This window comes from Urocitellus parryii, chromosome 2 (assembly GCF_045843805.1).
Source record: "Urocitellus parryii isolate mUroPar1 chromosome 2, mUroPar1.hap1, whole genome shotgun sequence".
In the NCBI taxonomy this organism is placed as follows: domain Eukaryota; kingdom Metazoa; phylum Chordata; class Mammalia; order Rodentia; family Sciuridae; genus Urocitellus; species Urocitellus parryii.
In genome coordinates this window covers 41,295,754-41,315,791 of record NC_135532.1, presented here as the reverse complement: position 1 = coordinate 41,315,791, position 20,038 = coordinate 41,295,754, and the positions used below count along the sequence as shown (strand labels likewise).

The 20,038-nt window shown below is 38.0% G+C and overlaps 1 protein-coding gene across 1 annotated transcript in view; it reads right to left on the bottom strand.

The window, feature by feature from the left end:
- The window catches only part of Lcp1 (lymphocyte cytosolic protein 1), a 53,453-nt gene that overhangs the window by 13,349 nt on the left and 20,066 nt on the right, over positions 1-20,038 (bottom strand). Inside the window, exons 2-13 of the mRNA XM_026381042.2 lie at positions 19,207-19,295; positions 18,465-18,628; positions 18,161-18,290; positions 15,633-15,765; positions 12,790-12,871; positions 11,111-11,276; positions 9,067-9,209; positions 6,592-6,687; positions 5,112-5,307; positions 2,876-2,954; positions 1,591-1,705; positions 392-525 (exon numbers count right to left, since the gene is read on the bottom strand). Of these exons, the coding sequence (XP_026236827.1) occupies positions 392-525; positions 1,591-1,705; positions 2,876-2,954; positions 5,112-5,307; positions 6,592-6,687; positions 9,067-9,209; positions 11,111-11,276; positions 12,790-12,871; positions 15,633-15,765; positions 18,161-18,290; positions 18,465-18,628; positions 19,207-19,270 (1,502 nt within the window). The 5' untranslated portion in view covers positions 19,271-19,295. The remainder of the gene's footprint in view (positions 1-391; positions 526-1,590; positions 1,706-2,875; positions 2,955-5,111; positions 5,308-6,591; positions 6,688-9,066; positions 9,210-11,110; positions 11,277-12,789; positions 12,872-15,632; positions 15,766-18,160; positions 18,291-18,464; positions 18,629-19,206; positions 19,296-20,038) is intronic.

Below are 20,038 nucleotides of genomic sequence, written 5' to 3'. Positions count from 1 at the left end.
TGCAAACCAGTAAAAAATAAAAGGACTAAAAAAGATATGCCGTGATAACATCGAATCAGGAGAAAGTAGTAGTAGCTCTATTAATATTAAAAGTAAATTTCAGAGAAAAGAATATCACTAGGCATAAAAGGGTCACTCTGACTCACTAAGACAAAACAATAATCTAAAATGTTTTTGAACCTAATAACAGATTTTTACAGCATTGGAAACAAAAACTGATTGAACTGAAGAAAGAAAAAAATTTCAGGAAAATAAAAAATACTTGTTTGGTTTTTATGCTTAGCTTAAAACATAGTTTAAACTGAATTAAATCACAGTCCTAAAACTTTCCTAGTAAATTTCCAGGTAAATAATCTGTTCAATAAAAAGTTATTCTCATGAGTCACATTACCTTCTCATTAGCTGCCAAACCAAGGCCAGTGTTAGAGTCCGGTTTCCTTCATTGAGATCTTGTCCACCAATGCCAACCAAAGAAAACTTAGCTTGATTCTTCCCCAATTCCACTGCATAATTACAATTCTCAAGCTATTGAAGAGCAAGGAGGAAAATATTTAATATCATCACCTTGATTATGATGACTACCAGATAAAATAAGAAAAATAAAGACACAAATGAAATAAATAAGATCAGACTCAATGATTCCTCAAGTCTTGAGTGGTTCTAAAATTCTAGGATTCTAAACGAGTTAAAGAATTTTCCATCTTTTCTTATTTAGAAACACTTTATTTCCACCAAAAATATTCGCAGTATACTTTTAAGTGCAAAACTAAAATTAATTATTATGAAAATTTTGTGGCTATATATATATATATATATTTTTTTTTTTTTTTTTCTTGGTACCAGGGGTTGAACTCAGGGGCACTTGGCCACTGAGTCACATCCCCAGCCCTATTTTATATTTTATTTAGAGACAGGGTCTCACTGAGTTGCTTAGGGCCTTGCTTTTGCTGAGGCTGGCTTTGAACTCAAAAATCCTCCTGCCTCAGCCTCCTGAACTGCTGGGATTACAGGCGTGTACCACTGCACCTGGCCATAATATTTTTAAAATAGGTAAATTCAGACTTGGAAAATCTGGATTCTCTATCCCATGTTCATATAGTAGATAGACATGCAGGGCAAATATTCCTGTAGCTACCCATGGTTTATTAAGAGTTATCAAGAGGAGAAATGGTAAGACATGTTTCTGCCAACCCTGTTGTTACAAAATAACATTCCCACTGTGTTGACAGTAGACAAACTATTTGTATTAGTCAAGCTGTCAGTACAAAGCTCTAATTTTTTAGAAAATTAGAATGAGGATCCTGCTGGGGAAGAAAACCCTGTGGCTCTGCTTGCTCTAATTATCTTAATTAGAATTTTTACATGATAATATTTAAAGACATCCAACATAGAATTATAAATAAGTCATCAACTGAAATAATGGACTTGCTTTAATAAAACTATTCAAATTTCTGATTGCTGTGGTATAATTTAATCCCTGGATAAACATTACTTATCTAAGTTTGGCATACTGATAAAGTATTCACAAAGAGCGTATGCAGACTTATGACTTTGTCTGCCTACAGGAATATCAGAACAGTCATTGTTTACCTTCTTCATGTTGCCACCCAGTTTGGGGTATGGTGGTTTGTTTACTCTGTTCCAGTCAACAGGGACTTTAATCTTTTCATAGAGCTGGAAGATGACCAGGGCATCTGACAAGTCACTGAATAAAACAAACACAGAAGGAGAATGCTTAGATATCCAACATTTTATTCAGGGCCTACACTGGGCCAGGTACTTCCTTATATCTTAGCTCCAGGAACATTCACAATAATCCTGTGATACCCAAAGGACTTAAAAACAGCATACTACAGGGACACAGCCACATCAATGTTTATAGCAGCACAATTCACAATAGCTAAACTGTGGAGCCAACCTAGATGCCCTTCAATAGATGAATGGATTTTTAAAATGTGGCATATATACACAGTGGGATATTACTCAGCAATAAAAGAATAAAATCATGGAATCTGCAGGTAAATGGATAGAGTTGGAGAAGATAATGCTAAGTGAAGTTAGCCAATCCCAAAAAAACAAATGCTGAATGTTTTCATTGATATAAGGAGGCTGATTCATAGTGGGATAGGGAGAAAGAGCATGGGAGGAATAGATGAACTCTAGATTGGCCAGAGGGGTGGGAAGGGAAGGGAGGGGGCATGTGGTAATTAATGATGGTGGAATGTGATGATCATTATTTTCCAAAGTACATGTATGGAGACACTAATTAAAGTCCCTGTTGACTAATTGGTGGGAATATACTTTGTATACAATCAGAGATATGAAAAATTGTGCTCTATATATGTAATAAGAATTGTAATGCATTCTGCTGTCATATATAAAATAAATAAATAAATAAACCAAAACTTTTTAAAAAATGAAGGAAAATAGAGTAACTCCATCTTTAGAGGTGAAAAAAGTGTGACTCAGAGAAACTGAGTCCTGTCCCCAGGTGCCACCAGCTGTGCCCCTTCAGCAGACATGCACGCTGCCTCCAGGAAGATAAGCAAGGCTTAACAAACAGCACAGGAGACTCTTAACTGCAAACCTAGCCCTCATTGCTTTGCCTGATTGTGAGAAGAACATAGGCTTTGACACACAGTAAATCTGTCTTCCTGAGATATGATTCTTCTACTAAACACACCGTAAGGTTGGTGCACAGAGGTAAGTTTCTCAGCTGAACACCCAACATCTGCAGCTCATTATGACACTCCCCACCTCCTTATCCAGGTTCATGCATTCTGTGAAAAGAATGTGCACTATAGTGGAACTGGAACCCTGTTTTCTTCACGGTCTCTACATCTCACATTAGGGATGAGTTCCCAAATGTTCTTACCTGTATAAATGATTGACACGAGGGTTAACACCCAGGGAGTTCATCCAGTTTCTAAATGTCCGCTCTTCCCTGGTCTCACCTAGATTAATGAAGACTTATTATCTTTATGCCCATCAGCCATTTTTATTATCCAAGTTTAACCAATAAAAACTGAAGGTGGAATAAAAAATAAAATAGACCCTATTGGATTTGGATTAGCATTCCTATTCTGTGTTAATTTCCCCCTATTTCAATTCAATAAGAATTTCCATTGCACCTATTAGTGGTGTGCAAGATTCTGTGTAGGGTAACTATTCTGAGTTGGCCCATGAAGACTTGACATTCTTGTAGGAAAAACAAGATTCTTGGCCATTAAACAGAGAGTTATAAAACTCACACAGGAGGCAGGTGTATTTGCTCTTTGGGTTGAGATGTGGCAAAAATAGTATGGGCTAAATTTAGAGGGGTGAAATTTGAGTTTTACTTTCTGGGTTAGTAAAAGAGAGTAATAAGTTAACAACAGAGCATTTGGGGGGATGGTAAGAGGTAGAAGTAGGAATGAATATAAATATGAACATAACGGGAGCAATAGACAAGGTCTCTGTTGAGAATGGGCATGATTTGTTGGGGGTCTGTGCAGTACCAGCACACAGAGACAAGGCTGTCTAAACGCTGGAACCAGAATTGGAGATCTCTGAATGCCAGGCAGCAGATTTGGGTTGATATATTAGATAGTGTCAATCATTATGGGCTCTTTTTAAAATTACTATAATACATTCTCAAGCGAGGCAGAGAAATAATGAAATCTGTGCTGGATTGTGCCTGGCAGCAGTGTGCAGAATTACTGAGAGGTGATATGCATTTAAATTACATATGCAGAGGGAACAGCGTTTGGCACTAGTGTGTGAGGCACATTCAAGTGTTTGATGAATGGCTGAATTGAGTGCCCTAAGTTCTATTAAAATAATTGGTATATGAGGTAATATTTGTCCAAAAGAACAGAACGGGAAAATAACAATCTAGAAGGTATTCCAAATGAAGGATTGTTGGTATTTGTTGACTTAATGATTTAGGGATAAAGGAGATGAAGTTATCATAGTGTAACCCAAGGTCTTCAGTTTCAGAGACTAATGAAAAACAAGTGGTATGACTAATAGAAATGGAGAATTTTTAAAGATGGGAACAGATGGGATGGGAGGTGGGGTGGAAAGGAAATGGGGGAGGGGACAGGAGAAGGGATCCTTTGTTTTGTATAGGATTCATGTCAAAAGATAGTGAGGGACCCAGATAGTGAAATCCTAGGGGCAGCTGGAAATGGGTGATTGGTGGGCTTGATATATAGACTTGAGATCAACAAATGGTGCAAACACAGCAGTATTAGATACGGACTCTTTCCAGCTAGGGGAGCGCACTGTGGAAAAGGATCCACCAATACTTTAAATCTGTATTGCCTTGCTTGGTGACATTCATTTAATACTGACTTTATTTTTTGTTTCAATAATGGGGCTAGTTCATGATGTAAAAAAATAAGGATAAGTAAATATCTCTGGCACTTTTAAAAATATATATATCTATTTTTTTAGTTGTAGTTGGACATAATAACCTTTATTTTATTTATTTATTTTTATGTGGTGCTGAGAATTGAACCCAGTGCCTTGCACGTACTAGGCGAGTGCTCTACTGCTGAGCCACAACCCCAGCCCCATCTCTGGCACTTTTAGCTGGTAGAAGTTAACTAAAACCATGTGCTTTTTGTCCAATCTTAGGATACTAAACCTGCAAGATACAAGGATTCTGCCCCAAACTACTGTTCTGTGCTGCTAATAATCCAAATAAAAGAAATAAAATGAAAACAGAAAGCTTATCCTGATATAAATTAAATATCATTTTTATATATTTGAGTGGTAGCTATTTGTTGTTTCTAGGAATTAACGTAGTCTATTAAGAACATAAATTAGGTTTTTGGAGCTCAGGATTGATTTCATCCAATAGTTAAATGCATTGTCTTCCCTGAAACACTTAATTCTGATAATGGATGAAACCTGAATATAATGGATGTGAAATGATCGTATTTGATTATTCCTGCTTGGCTATAATTGACTTGATTAATTTATTCTATTTGATGTAATCAGAGAATTGGTGTGCTGTTTGCAGGAGTAGGGGATTTTTTATCTTCTTCGGAGGTGATTCTGAGTTGTCATTGCATTAGATTCGGGAGCATTTCCCCAAATAGCTTAAGCAACTGGTTTATAGTTACCTTCGAGAGCACCCCAGTCGATGTCCTGGTTCTCTGGTTTGTGCAAGGCAGGGTATCTATTAAAGAGGTTGGCTATAAAGGCCAAGTTCAACTTGGGGTTCCCTCGGACAACATCTGTGGCTGTGACAAACTGCCGGCAGCCCAGCCTTTCTGCTTGCTGCAGCATGCATTCTGCCCTCTGGATGTCATCCTTCTCCTGCAATGAAAAAGGACATCTCAAGGCTGGGTCAAGACTCCCTATGCACAATGTGGATGTGTATAAGGTGAAAAAGAAATGGGAATTCCACTGAAAATCCTTAATGTGTCTCCAATAGATGCATAGCAACAACACATTATTACTTACATGTACCTGCACTCAAATCAGAAAGTCCCAAGTAAAAAGAATCTCAGAAATAGGCAATTGAGACTTCTCATCTCTATCTAGAGCCATTTCAGATGAATGGTAGGTTGCTCTGTTTTTAAAGAAATTCAGTGGATTTTTGAAATCTTACTGTTTGAGTTTATCTTAATTATTTTAAGTCATCAAGCTTCCTTTTTATTACATTCTGGCATAGACTTCTTGAGTTTTTGGTCTATTTATAAAGTTTATTAAATAATAATTTGTATTCCTGTTTCTAATTCATAACAGATATTTACAACTGTCAATAAGAATGCCTGATTTCCCATACTGAGTTGGTATACCCAAACAAAATAAATATCAGCTAATAAGAGTGAACTGTATATTATCACTGAAAAATTTAGGACATCTGTTTGGCTCTTGAAGATTGAGAACCACTAATTTCACATGCCCAAATAACTGTAGAGCATCTTCAGTCATTTGTAAGCAGTCTTAAGGCTAAAATTTTTTGAAATATGGTCTACTTCTCATAAACTCTAAGAAAGCACCAATTTTTAGAAATAGAACTTTTGAATTATTTCTTAGGTTGATGACAATAGCCTTCTGTGAGTTTTACTTCTCATTTGCGTTTACTTTATTTCTCATTCAGGATGAGTTGAATTTGATATTAATTCACTGGATTTAAGTCCAGTGATATCAAACAAAGCCCACAAATGGACAAGGCCACTTCTCAAAGTCAGTATTACTAAAAGTGGTGGCAAATCTGAAGGACTTGCTCCTAATCATTACCCCATGGATCTAGGCATTGAAACACCACACTGTACCCCACACATGTTATATTTATTATGTGTCAATGGAAAATAAAATAAAACTAAATGGGTGGGGGGAGCTAACATATTAACATGCAGAATTGTGTTGGTGTTTAAAGCCTGTGGGATGAAGGACATAAAAAGAAGTCCAGCATTTCATTAACATTTGTTTCTTTCTTTAATGTTTTATTTGTAAATTCAGTTTTCCACAATTATTATTGAAAACTGTTGACAGTTTTTAATAGTTTAATAAGGATTTAAGCAGGACTCCAGAGAAGGGGTCATGCAGAGAGCAATGGAGTAACCAAAGTAAACACAGTGTCTGTTGTCTTACCCTTAGTCCTGACATGTCAATAACGACAGCAGGGATACCTTCTTCATCTCCTTTGGGAGCCACCTGCTCAAGCAGGTGGTAATAAGCTTTTGAATCCTGTGAAAAATTAAGAAATTATGGTATCAAAACAGCACAGCTAATTACATACTTAGCTCTACAATGATTTCCCCAAAGCAAACATTTTATGTCTTATTACACTGTCATTCAAGAATGTCACTTAATTACCAAAGCTAGAAACATTCACTAATTTGAATATTTTATTTGGTTGCATATTGCATTTTCTTTCCTTTTTAAAGTAGTTTAACAATTAAAAATACAGGACATATACAAAAGGCAACCCAAAGGAGCATATATTTTTTGTCATCCACAGGGGAGAAAAACAACTTATTTTTGCATATTAAATTATATACAGGAAAATATATATACCTTTATATTGCTGTAGAAGTCAGTCAGCTAAGGTTTAATTAAAAAAAAGTGACAGAAAAAGGAAGCAGAAGTTTAAAGCAGAGTTTAAAAATACATTTAAATGGACAATCAGCAAAAGAAAAATAAAGATTTCAAAGACAGAAGGTTGAAGCATTAACAAGAAGTCTTTTTATAAAAGGAGAAATATTATAATGACAAGTACATTCAGTGTTTCTCTAGAAACTACAAAAATGGTTAAATTTAATTATAACAGATGGCATATAGGTAATAAATTCTCAAGTTTTCTTAGATTCTGGAATATGCTTATTGACACAGAATTCTCAGAATCACAGTCTTAAAAATACAAATGTATTCTCAGTCAATGAAAGCATACAGAATTTCAAGTAATAAGATCATTTAATAGCATCTTAATTTTTCTTAAAGACTGGAAAACCAGCTGCTAAACATTTTGAAAACTGGGTGGGTCTGGGCAGAGCAGATGTCTGCTCACCACGTAGACATTAGAAAAGTGAGAAGGGGAAGATGGGAGCCACTGATGTCGCACCTGGGGAAACGGTTTTCATCTCCTTTCTTTCTACCTTCCCCTCCTCTTATTTTTCTCTATTTTGAAGTCAGTGAAAGTTCCATGCAGGTGGTAGGCACCCCTAAAAACTGCCTGCCAGATGTTACATCTTTTTCACTTTGCCTTTCTCACTCCCCATACTCTGTTCTTGCTAATTTTATATAAAGACACCTCCTGAAGCTGCTGGCTCCTCAGACACACCCTGCAGCACAGGCCTCTGCTGCTCCCTGGAAATGGGCACAACCCTGTAAGTGCTCAGCCTGTCTCAGACAGACACTTCCCAAAGTTCAAAATGGTTATTTTTCTGAAAAGCACAGCTTTTTTTTTTTTTTTTTTTGCTAGGAAATCTGGTAAATTTATGGCTGCAATGAAGCAGCCTAACTTTGCTTGAAATGTTTTGCAACCATCAAAGGGCTTCACTGTTGATCACAAAGGGAGCTGAGGTCCAGTGCCTGCTAAACCCTATTTCGGTGGCTATTGCTAGAAGAATGTGATAATCAGTGGAAGTTATAAGGTTAGAAGAGTGAACTGGGCTTAGATCCTAAAGAATGGGGACCTTTCCACCCACAAGCTTTGCACTAGCCCTGTGTCTGGTGGACCCTGAGTGCCAGGCACCATTGAGTTTGCATGGTGAAGCAGCGGGAACCTGTAACTAAAGAATTATAGGCCTGATGGACTCTTGGCAGGTCACATGACCTTTCCTTTGCTCTCTATTTGGAGGAAACTTCTTTAACTTTTGAGAAAGTGGATACTGAAATACCTCCTTGTGTTGCATCTCAGCATCTCACACCAGTTCCTATGGGAGTTGCTTTCTGCTCATCCTGAAATGCTCCTTGAGTGTGTCCTACCTTGGTCCCTCTGTCATCGCCGCCAACAGCTGACTCTTCTCACCTGGTCATGGAACTTTTCGTAAACTTGCACACCTCCCCAGCCTTTCCCCTTGAGGACTCCTTATCTCAGTTTCCTTATTTGTAAAATGAGAGAATAATAATCCTGATCTCAGGGCTAGTGGTGAGGATTAAGTGAGTCAATGCATGCACACAGCAGTTAGACCCATGCCTGTTGTGTAGGAGACACCATGTTTGCTACTAGTAGTCGAATAAGAAGAATCAACCTGGTGTAATGTAAAAGGGAATCCCCGTCAGGTGCTCTCGTTTATGACACCAGAGCCATTAGAATCCTATATTACCTAAAAAGTGATCTCATCTCTTGCCTGGCACTCTCCTACCCTTGTCCCTCTACTTCCTGATACTGAAACTCCAAGCCAGACTCATCTTCCTTGAATACTATGCCAGGATTCTGGATAGAAGTGAGTGTGGCCCAGAATTAGAGATGCCCTCTGAAGGACAGTGAGTGGCTCCAAAAAAGGACCAGAGGAACCTTAGAGTTCTGAAGACAGGGGGCCCCAGCATCTGTCTCTCCTCCACCGATGCCCAAAACACCCTTTACTGCAGGAGTTAGTGATGCTCAGATAACACTGCCCCTACCTTGATGTCAGTGCTGAAGTTGCTGATTTTATTGTAGCCTGCATTTTCCAGGTGGTAATTAGCCCACCTCAGAAGGAGATCTTCAGGGGAGAGCTTCATCAAATCTTCCAGGCTCTCCCCTTCTCGCAAAAGAGCAATCAGGGCTGAAAAAGCACACACACACAAATGAACAAAAATAAATACAGGGCGTGTTTAAGGGGATTCATTGTAATTCTCATGGATCCCTGCTGGAAAGTCAGAGGGCTGCATTATCTTTCTGGTGCACAGGTTCTTACAGCCTCTCTCATTGAATAAATACTTTTATGTCTCAAAGGAGGTGTGTGCTATTGCAGCTTACTCATTATCCCCATTTTTCATGTGGAGAAGACAAGGCACCAGAGAATCTCAATGCTACATCTGAGAACACAGGGGCAGGGTCACAAACATAACCAAGAACATTGGCTTGGGATGCTCTGCTACCTCTATCAGACCACATTTCACCATTTGACAACCATTTTGCTTTTAAGAGATCAATTTTGTGATAATGACAATGTTTTCCTGTCTATTACCATAAGTATTTTGTATTTCAAATGCTTACCTGCATAATTATAGCAATCTGACAATGTAATCAATTCTCCTCTGTTTCCTCAGATGAATAAATCGTTTTTGCTCAATTAGGTTTAAATTTAGCTGATTTGAACTTAAAAAATCAATATTCTTTCTCATGGGTTTTAATATTTCTATCTGCTTTTTTTGTCTCTTTACATTATGTCTAATATATTGGTTTCAAGGTGATTTCTCAGGGTTCTTTATTGGTTATTTTGATTTACACATAATGATTAAAAAATTCTTTACAACTGAAGATTAGAATTTGGGTATGGAATCCATATTGTTTGGATATGAACCTGAAAACTTAAGTGTAATGTCTAAGCAACTGGGCTGTCACTGTTTAAATGCAGACAGGAGGGTGAGAGAATAAGATTGGCAGCTGCATATTTAGTTCAGAATTTCAAAAATCCAAGTGCAATTTTTCTAGTCTTTTTCTAATTTTTCTAACTCTTGTATATATTTAAGGTAAACAGCATGAAGCTTTGATAAACTCATCCTGCTACACATAGTTAAGTGATTCATACAGTCAAGCAAATATCAAAACCTGTCAACATTATGAGTGTTTATTTTTCCTTTTCTTTTGGTGGTAAGAGTACCTAAATGCCGCAGTCCGGCTGCAGCAAAATAGCCAGGGGGTGATGAACAACTTCTGTAGATTGATACAGCAGGAATAGGAGCCGTTTATTGTAGGACCACAGAGCTATTTATACATTTTGCACAGCTTATCTTAATTAGCATAAACTAGATACATCAATCAACCAATAAGGAATCTCCACACTTAATGGCTCGCTTTTGTTACTTCTCAAACCACTCCCTCTGACATTTTGCCAGGCACCATCCAGACCTGTTTACGAACTCTAACATTTCTCTGGCAAAATACCAGGTGTTATTTTGACTTGTTTACAGACCTTAACACCTAAAATCTACTTTTCTGGCAAATTACCAATACATGACACATATTATTAACCATAATCCTTATGTTTTACATCAGATCTCTGGATTTATTCATCCTACAAAAATGCAATTTTGTACCAATGGCCCACAACTTTCCTCTACAGTCTTGATAAGAAGCAGACCAAGTTTCTCCCAATCTGGTGCATATACTCAAGTATATGAATGTGATTTGCTTCACAAAATGTAAGTTAAAGCTTAGTAATATTTGTCATGAAGAATCTAAAGGCAAAAAAAGCTCTTGAGGTTGAAGTTCCAGGCAGTGAGACTGTGCTCTCTGCTCTAAACAAGCAGCATTATTAGTCTGTGGTCTTAAAAAGCTTTTGTTCTGTCATTTTAAAAAGTCTGGGTTATTATGGATAGAATCTGTTACATTAATACCATGGACTCAATATAATTGTATAGTTTTCTAAACTTGAGAATTCCTGATCTCATCCTCTGATAGTCCCTGACATGGGCATTAATGGAACCAGGTCACCCACAGCCTTAGGGGTTTGGCTCCTACCTTCATTTCTGCTGAGTTCAATGTCAGCAAACAACCCAATCTTGATGACTTGCCACAGAAGTCCAAGGACCAGATAGGGTTTCCCCTCCTTCAGGTCCTCGGCCCCTATGTTAACCACATGGCACCCAATGGCTGAGGCAGAGTTCAGAGCCAAGTTCAAATTTTCCTAAGGGAGAAAAAAATGCAAGTTTGGTTCTTTTGCTTTGTAGATGCTAAATGATGATTCCTGTTTGACAACAAACAACAACATTTTTCTTCTAGAATGTTCACAGGCCTAGATGCATGGTCTTCACTAATTTTAACACTCAGGAAGTGCAGTGAATAATGACAAGAAGGAAAAATACAGTAATCCAGACACCGTGCTTATGCAGTGGCCTATTCTGTCAAACCAGCACCCCAACTGCAAAGCCCATGCTGGTCAGCAGGAAATTAATGAGTCTTATACTTCATCTTGCCCTGCACTGAAGCCTACACACTCAGCATCTACTGGCCAGAAACAAAAGGGCATCTTTGGGGGAAGTCCCTGTCCTGTCACTAGCTATCATTAATGAGACATTTATTGTCATAAATTACGGTCATAAAAGAGACCAACACACTAGCTTTTCGACTTGCAGACTGTGTATTACAGGGATAAATGAAAAAGACACAATCAAATTCCAGAAAGAGATGGAAGGTTTTATAAGAAGACAACTTACTGAGCATTCATAATAACTAGGGAAACTGAGCACACACATGCACTCGTGTGTGAATGTAGAGCATATGTAGCTATGACTAATGATGATGCATGTAATGGAACTCACAGGCATTTGGAATAGCAGCAATGACATTTTCAGGCTGGAGTCTACTATCCTTGGGTCCATACAGGAGGAGATACCAATGTCAGAAATGTATAAAAGTTGTTTTTATGATAAATTAAAAGCACCAGGGTTCTTATCCTAGTGCTCAAATGATAAATTAAAAAAAACAGTTTTTACTTATGGCCAAGATTATGAAAACATTTAACATTAAGTGCATTTCTATGCTTAATCATGAGTCTCAATTTGGTCACCACTTCCATTTAAAAAGTACACAGGGTTTGGGTTACATCCAAATAGGAGCTAATGTATCATTTATGAGTTAAGAAGTAAGAAGACATGGTTTCTAAGCAATAAAATTGCAATAATGTTAAATGACTGGAACATAAGAGAGGACCTGCTGGTGACAGTTCCAGTTAACAAACTGAAGGAATAAAAGCAAGTTGTATTTATTATACTGGTGGCTGTGGCAGCATCACATGAAGGTTGTTGGAAAACTTCCCATTTTTCACTCCCTCACTTCCTAGAAAGGCTTATTATCTCTTCAGTTAAATACTATGGATTTGGCATCAACTCCAAGATAAATTACTAGGGAGAGTGTGAGTTAAAACTTTAGCCAATGTGAATTTTACTCCTAATTGTCCCAAACAAACATACAACCCCCCCCCCCCAGCTACTAACACTGCACCACCTTCTCTCCCACATACTATACTGATAAAGGAAAAGACAGAGATGTATTCATCTGTCTCCATTAGTTATGGCAAATCACCAGTCCAAAGCCTAGGTTTGGGGAATAGTGTTTGAGCTCCTGCAAAAACACGACTTAGTTTAATGGTGTTCTTTCTTTCCAAACCCATCCTGTACTAAGTAATGGTGGAGACACACCTGAATGGTGAAAGGGGTCAGTTTCTTTTTGTTGATTGTTCTTTCATCAATTGTGTCTGGCACGGATAGGTTGATCATTTTACTGAAAGGGAAACAATTAAATTAAAGAAAGCAGATTTCTGCATAACAAAGCCTGATAACATTGAATTTAAATTCCAGCAGCATCATAATTGAACACAACACAATCTGTGTACTCCATATTTCGATATAAAAATCAGCTGTGCCATTTTGATAAGACTCAAACTCTCTGTGGGAAAGGCTACTGTTCCCGAAGCCATCTTATTTTAGTGAGGCGAGTAATGAGGATTCCACTTCTTATCCACATACCCCAAAACAGCTACAAAAATTACTCTGGCTCCCATAGCACATTATAAAATTCCAGGTGGAAGACCAAAGCAAATACCCCATGAGTACTTCTGCTTTCTTAGCCATGAAAATTGTTCCCACTACATAAAAGACTATCAATACACTTCTGAGTTTATATAATGCCTACATTTCTATTTGAATCAGATCAATACCTTAATAATCATATGATGAATGACTCTTTCATATCCTTTTATAGTAATTATTTAATTAGTGAATTCTAAACTTCCCCCACTTAAGTAAATAATACATTGATTGATCGGACATCCAAAGCATGCAATCATTGATACTAAAAAAACCCCCTGATTTTATCCAAGTTAGTATACATTTAGTCTTCAATTGCCTTCTGCCCCTAAAAAAGATTCCTTTAGGTCATCTCCATCTTATTTAAAGAAAGGAAGTGAAAACAAATATCCAAAAGGAACAATACCACGGATTTTAAAAAGTGGTAAAAGCAACTATGACTATTTCTTTCTTAATGAGAAATCAGCATTAACATATTTTCCTACAATTTTTTCTTTTGGCACTGGGGATTAAACCTAGGGGTGCTTAATTACTAAGCCACATCCCCAGCCCTTTTTTATAATTTATTTAGAGACAGGGTCTTGCTGTTTTGCTTAGGGCCTCACTAAGTTCCTGAGGCTGTCTTTGAACTCACAATCCTCCTGCCTCAGCCTCCTGAGTTGCTGGGATTAAAGGCCTGTGCCACCACGCCCAGCTTTTCCTACAATTTTTAAGCAACTAGTGGTTTTTGTATGTGTAGCTATTTTTAGTGATATATTTCCATAACATGGAATAATAATATATTATATATATATATATATATATATATATATATACACACACAAATATATGTTGAGTGTGTGTGGGCATGCTTATGTATATGTATATTTAAATAAAAGGTTCTATACTACAAATTAAGTGAAACATATTCCTAACGCATCATTTCAGAAATGAAAATCTAGTAGTAAACAAGTGAAGCTCTGGGAGATAGTGAAGGGGAGTGACTGACAAAAACAAGATTCTCTTTCCTTTAAAAGCTTTTAGTCCAATTACAGAGAGACAAAATGTACGGATATGAAAAGTTGCATAATACTCTAAAAGCAGAACATTTTAATAGTTCCCAAAGTATTATAAGTAATATGTCCTCTTTCAGTAAAGGAAGAAATCACTGGGGGATGGGATAGGCCAGAAAATGCCATGGCCTATGGATTTGCACAGGAGGAGGGGCCAGGAAAGGGCGCTCTTAAAAGGAAAATGGAAGGCAAAGCGTAGTTATAGGTTACAAGCTGGGTGCTTGGGGTGGGGGACCCACAGGGCATGTCTGCTGATTTCCTTAGTCATTCATTCAGTTGCCTGTGCAGCCCCGACCCTGGGCTGGTTACCCATACGCCCTGGGGGCTGGGGAGGTAAAGTAGGAGAGTGAAGGAATGCCATGGGGTGCCTTGGGTGCCAACCTAAGAAGGCAGACTTGATCCTGCAAGCTAGGATTTAAAACTTTTTTTAAAAATTTCACTTTTAGCAGTGGAATCCTTAAAATTTAATCTCATGATAAAATCTAATAAAATACCCAAAGCACAATTGCTTTGGGTGAAGCACAGGAGAGAGGCTCAGGGTCTTGCCCACCCATCCTTTCCATCCCTCCTGAGCTCACCACATAATGAGTTACCTCCAGCCACTCATTAACACTCAGCCTGCAATGACAGAGCAGCTGCTGAGAGCTACAGAGGCAGTTTCAAAGACACCATCTTAGCTGGGCATGGTGGCACATGCCTGTAATCCCAGCTGCTCGGAAGGCTGAGGCAGGAGGATCCCAAAGTTTGAGGCTGTTCTCAGAAACTTAGTAAGACCCTGTCTCAAAATAAAATAAAGGGCTAGGGATGTAGCTCAGTAGTCAAGTGTTTGCCTAGCATGCATAAGACCCTGGATTCTAGTACCCCACCCTCAAATACCCATCCTGAACTGACCACCGTGTTCAGAGCTCTCTTGTGGAGAGAATACATCCCCCTTTCCCAGGTGCCCTGTGTATCTGAGTATTTGTGTATACCACTTAAAAGCCTCTTTGCTTAAGGAATACAATGTGTATTGGATTGTTTCCATTACCTTCCTGCTATTCTTAAGACTATCTGCTCTCACATTAGGCCATGCTCAGTTGAAATAAAATGGCACATATTCTAAAAATAGCCACCTTTCCCCTTGCCTGTCTCTCCCCTCCCCTTGCCCTCTGTTTATGCTTAGCTCTCTCTATATAGAGAGCTAAGCATCCTTCCTCTCCATCCAAGAAATAGAGTTGTTTTTTTTTTCATTATAAATTGCTTCTGAAATTCATTTGCTCTCCTGGATCCAGTCAAATTAAAAAGTCCATAAAAGTATACCCATCGCAGCTGAGCACCAAAGGAAGTGGCCCAAGATAAACACTTTTAATTGTGACATTCCAGAAAATGGGCAATTCTTTGGAAACCAAGAGGAAGTTTATTTACCAAAGGACAATGCCGTCCCCAACAGCACTAAAGAGATCATTGGTGTTTGGATTCATCGGGATGACGTGGCGACAATCGGGATCATTTTCTAGGGCTTTGTTTATCCAGTTGACAAACGCATACTTTTCTTCCTCTACAAGTAAAATATTAAAATGACTTATTTGCAATGTGAAGATGTGATATAAATCAGATTATCCACATGGATATCAGATTCTCCTGCTCAGGAGGGACATTACAAGGTTACTCAGTTCATTATCTTATTGTCTTATATTTGTTGACATTTAAAAATCTCCAATTGCTTGGAACAGAACCTATGTTCACTCCAATTATAAAACATATAGCAAGCAGATTTAGAACAAAATAAAACATGCATACATATTTAGAAACAAATATATACATGTATTTATGTATATGTAAATGCATTAAAATAATAAAAATATTTATATAGGTATAATTTAAGTATAGATATATAGGTATAATTTAAACACAGTCTAATTCTTATAGGATAAAACTTGGGGTTCTGCTTGTAGCCCTGCTAATTTAAATGCTGGACAATCGTGAACAGTATCTCTGAGCTTCTTTGTTTTTTAAATTTGTTCCAATTAAACATGATAGTAGAACATATTTTGATATTTTGATATATTATACATATATGGATTGTCTGGTTGTACATGATGTAGAACTGCACTGTCATGTGGTCATATATGCACATGGGATAGTAATATCCAATTCATCTACTAGCTTTCCTATTCCTAGCCCCCTCTTTCCTCCCTTCCCTGCATTTCCCTTTTTCTAATCCAAAGTACTTCTATTCTTCCTCAACTCCCACCCCTTATTGTGAAATTAGCATTTGCATATCAGAGAAAACATTCAGCCTTTGATTCTTTGGGATTGGCTCATTTAATTTAGCAAGATATTCTCCAGTTTCATCCATTTACTGGCAAATGTGATAATTTCATTTTTTATGGATGAGTAATATTTCATTGTGTATATGTACCACATTTTCTTTATCCATTCATCTGTTGAAGGGCACTTAGGTTGGTTCCATAGTTTAGCTATTGTGAATTGAGCTCTATAAACACTGATGTGGCCATGTCACTATAGTATGCTGATTTTAAGTCCTTTGGGTATAAACCCAGGAGTGGGATAACTGGGTCAAATGGTGGATCCATTCCAAGTTTTCTCTGTGGTTGCACCAGAGTGGTTGCACCAGTTTGCAGTCCTACCCAAAATGTATGAGTGCACTTTTTTCCCCATGTCCTTGCCAACATTTATTATTGCTTGTATTCTTGATAATTGCTATTCTGACTGGAGTGAGATGAAATCTAAGTATAGTTTTAATTTGCATTTCTCTAATTGCTAGAGGCGTGGAACAGTTTTTTCATATATTTGTTGACAGATCATATTTCTTCTTTGTGAAGTGACTTTTCTTTGTGCTATTATAGTAAACTGCTATGACATGAAATCTAATCTTTCCTTCCTATCAGCAAAGCTGCTATGAGTTGATCTTGGAAGTTTTAGTAAAACCTCAAGTTATGCCTTATACTATGTACTTATACTATGAACTTCCCAAATCGTGTGTCATTAAAAGCAAGTGTCTCCATGTATTATAACTCATTGTTTCATTATAAGGATAGTTCCTTAAATTAGTGAATTTTTCTTCTTCCTCTTTACTTTTTACATGTCAAAAGTGAATCTTTTAGTGTAATTGTACTTTTTGGAATATAATGAAGTATTTTAATGGAGGATGACTTTGAAAACATTTACAATAAATTATTTTTGCACCTGCAAAAAAAAAAAAAAAAAAACCAAGTGTCTCTTGGAATCACGAATGTTTGGGGAACACTGCCCAGTGAATCCCGGTCTTGCAGATTCATAATGCCCATCTGACAATAGCAAAGGCTCTGAAAAATTCTTGTACTTAAAAATAAAAGGTGAAACAACTCTGTCTTAGCAACTATGGGCAATGTTTAACCACAAATGTATTGTTAAGACCAATTGATGTTCTAAAGAGCTCTGTTTGGGAAATATTGGATATCTCTACCTTTTTTTTTTTTTTTTGGCTATTAGAAGTTTCCATTAAAGCTGCTGGATGGCAGCTTTCAGAACAAATAAACAACTTTCTTTCAAATCAATGAAAACATAAAGTTTTGACCACTCAACTGGCCTTAAGAATAATCATTATGTTCAAGACAAAAGCTCAAGTAGCTAATTTTGTCCGAAAGGTTTACAAAGGAATTCTGGTAACCTATAAAGCATTTTTTAAATGTTGAAGAGATCACTTAGTATTGGACGTTTCCTGGAGCCATGACTGCTCCTGTACCTGGCCCACTTACACCCAGGAAAACAGGTGGTAGACCATGAAGTCATGTTTGCATTCACCCCTTAGGTTTGAAAATCAAGTTTAGAATCTATAACCCCAGAAGTGCTGGACTCTTTCCACACATTTCCTTCTCCCTCAATCTTCAGCTCTTGCATCATCCCAACACCCTCCCCATCTAAGGTCCCCACCCATTAGCACAGCCTACCTGAGTAGGAATGTTGGGTGCCAACACTAGACTGCTCTGAGGTACCACCGATGGCACAAATCCCTTCCTTCTTATTGATTGCTTTTCTAAAGGTCTTGGCAACATCCGTGCTTTTTAGGCCATGGAAAACCTGCAAAGGTATAATGTATCTTTAGAAACCCAAGCAGTGGTGAAGAAAATCACAAAAGAAAGAACACATCATGATGAAGCAAGGAGGGTAGGAATGTCTTTCTGGATTTTTTTTTTAACTGAATTAAAGTTCCAAGTTCCAAATGTATCTCCTTGTGTTCTACATCATACTCACCTTGATAAATTCATCAAAGCTGATCTTCCCATCTTTGTCCAGATCGCCAGTAGCCATCAGGTTTTCTGCAATTTCTCTTACCCTGTACCCAGGCAGAGGCAAGCAGGCAGCCTTAAACAAGTCATTCAACTCATTGCAGCTGATGTACCCATTGCCATCAGTGTCTGTAATGCAAACAGCACAGTGAAGTTTGAGGGACGTTCAAGCACAGTCTTTAGAGGTAGAGAAGAATAAGAGGAAGTGAGAGAATTGGGGGGGGGGTGGCATTCAAGGTTGGGTCCTGACCCTCAAGAGTCACAATGTCACAAGAGGCATGTTGCTACTATATATGGGCTTTGGCATCACTTTCAACATTCACAGTTAAAGAGTCAGAATTTCAAAACAGAGGCTCTGGCAACAGAATCTGAAGGAACTCTCTGGAAACTCTTAAGTAAACCATAGGTTTAGTGATAAAAAGTAAGAGAAAATGTGTCACAGGAAACCAATGAAAACAGACAAGACAGAAAGGATGACCCATAGGGACTAATTCCAGACAAAAGCTACGGGTCAAAAAGTCACTCTTCCATGTTTTGATACAGAAAGAACTGATTTCCTTGAAGCAAATCTTTTAAAATTAAGTTTCCTTTAACCAACCCTACTGGTTCCCTGTCACTGCTGCTGTTTGGCCCATGTCACCGTTTCATCACCCAGAGCTACTCAATAGAGAAAAGAGCTGTGCAACTAAGGTACCAGGTCTACTCACCAATTTTGGCAAAAGCTTCTCTGAGCTCCATCATTTCCTCATCGGATACCGATCCTCTGGCCATTTTTTCACTACTTTATGTAACAGCTCTGGGGAGGAGAAGAACATAGGAATGACTTTTGTGTACCCTCAATTTTGTACCATGTTCAGAAGCAAATCCCATTTACTAGATAAAGAAGTGCTCTTCTGCATTGCCTATGATTTCCTTCTGACTTTCCAAAATGTAAGTCAAAAACAGGCTTCCTCTCAACCCTCCCTGTGGTGGTGTCCAAGGACAGCCCCCAACAATTTCTCCCTTCCCTGTGGAAATCGTCTCCTCACATCCAGAGATAGAGTTTATTTCCCTTCCCTCGAATCTGGGCTGATCTTGTGATTGTTTTGACTGTTGGAAGATGGTAGAAGCAATGTCTATGCCAGGAAACTCCAGCTTCCTTCCTTTTGGAATGCTCAATCCTGGGACACTCCCCCTTGATGCTGTGAGATGTTCAAGGCACATAAAGGAACCAGCAGAAAAGAACCACGTGTTCTGCTTGCTGAGCTCCCTGATGTGGCCACCATGGACCTCTGCCCATTTGAGCTCTCAGAAGATCACGGTCCCAGCCAGCATCACAAAAAAACAGAACTGCCCAGCGGCGCTCAGTTAACCAGTAGAATAGAGAGAGATGACAAATCACAACATTTTGGAGTGGTTTGTTACACAGAAATATATAACTAAAATGTGTAATTTTTATGTAAATGTCTTTTTTTAAAATATTTTTTAGTTGTAGTTGGACACAATACCCTCTATTTATTTTTATGTGGTGCTGAGAATTGAACCCAGAGCCTAGCACAT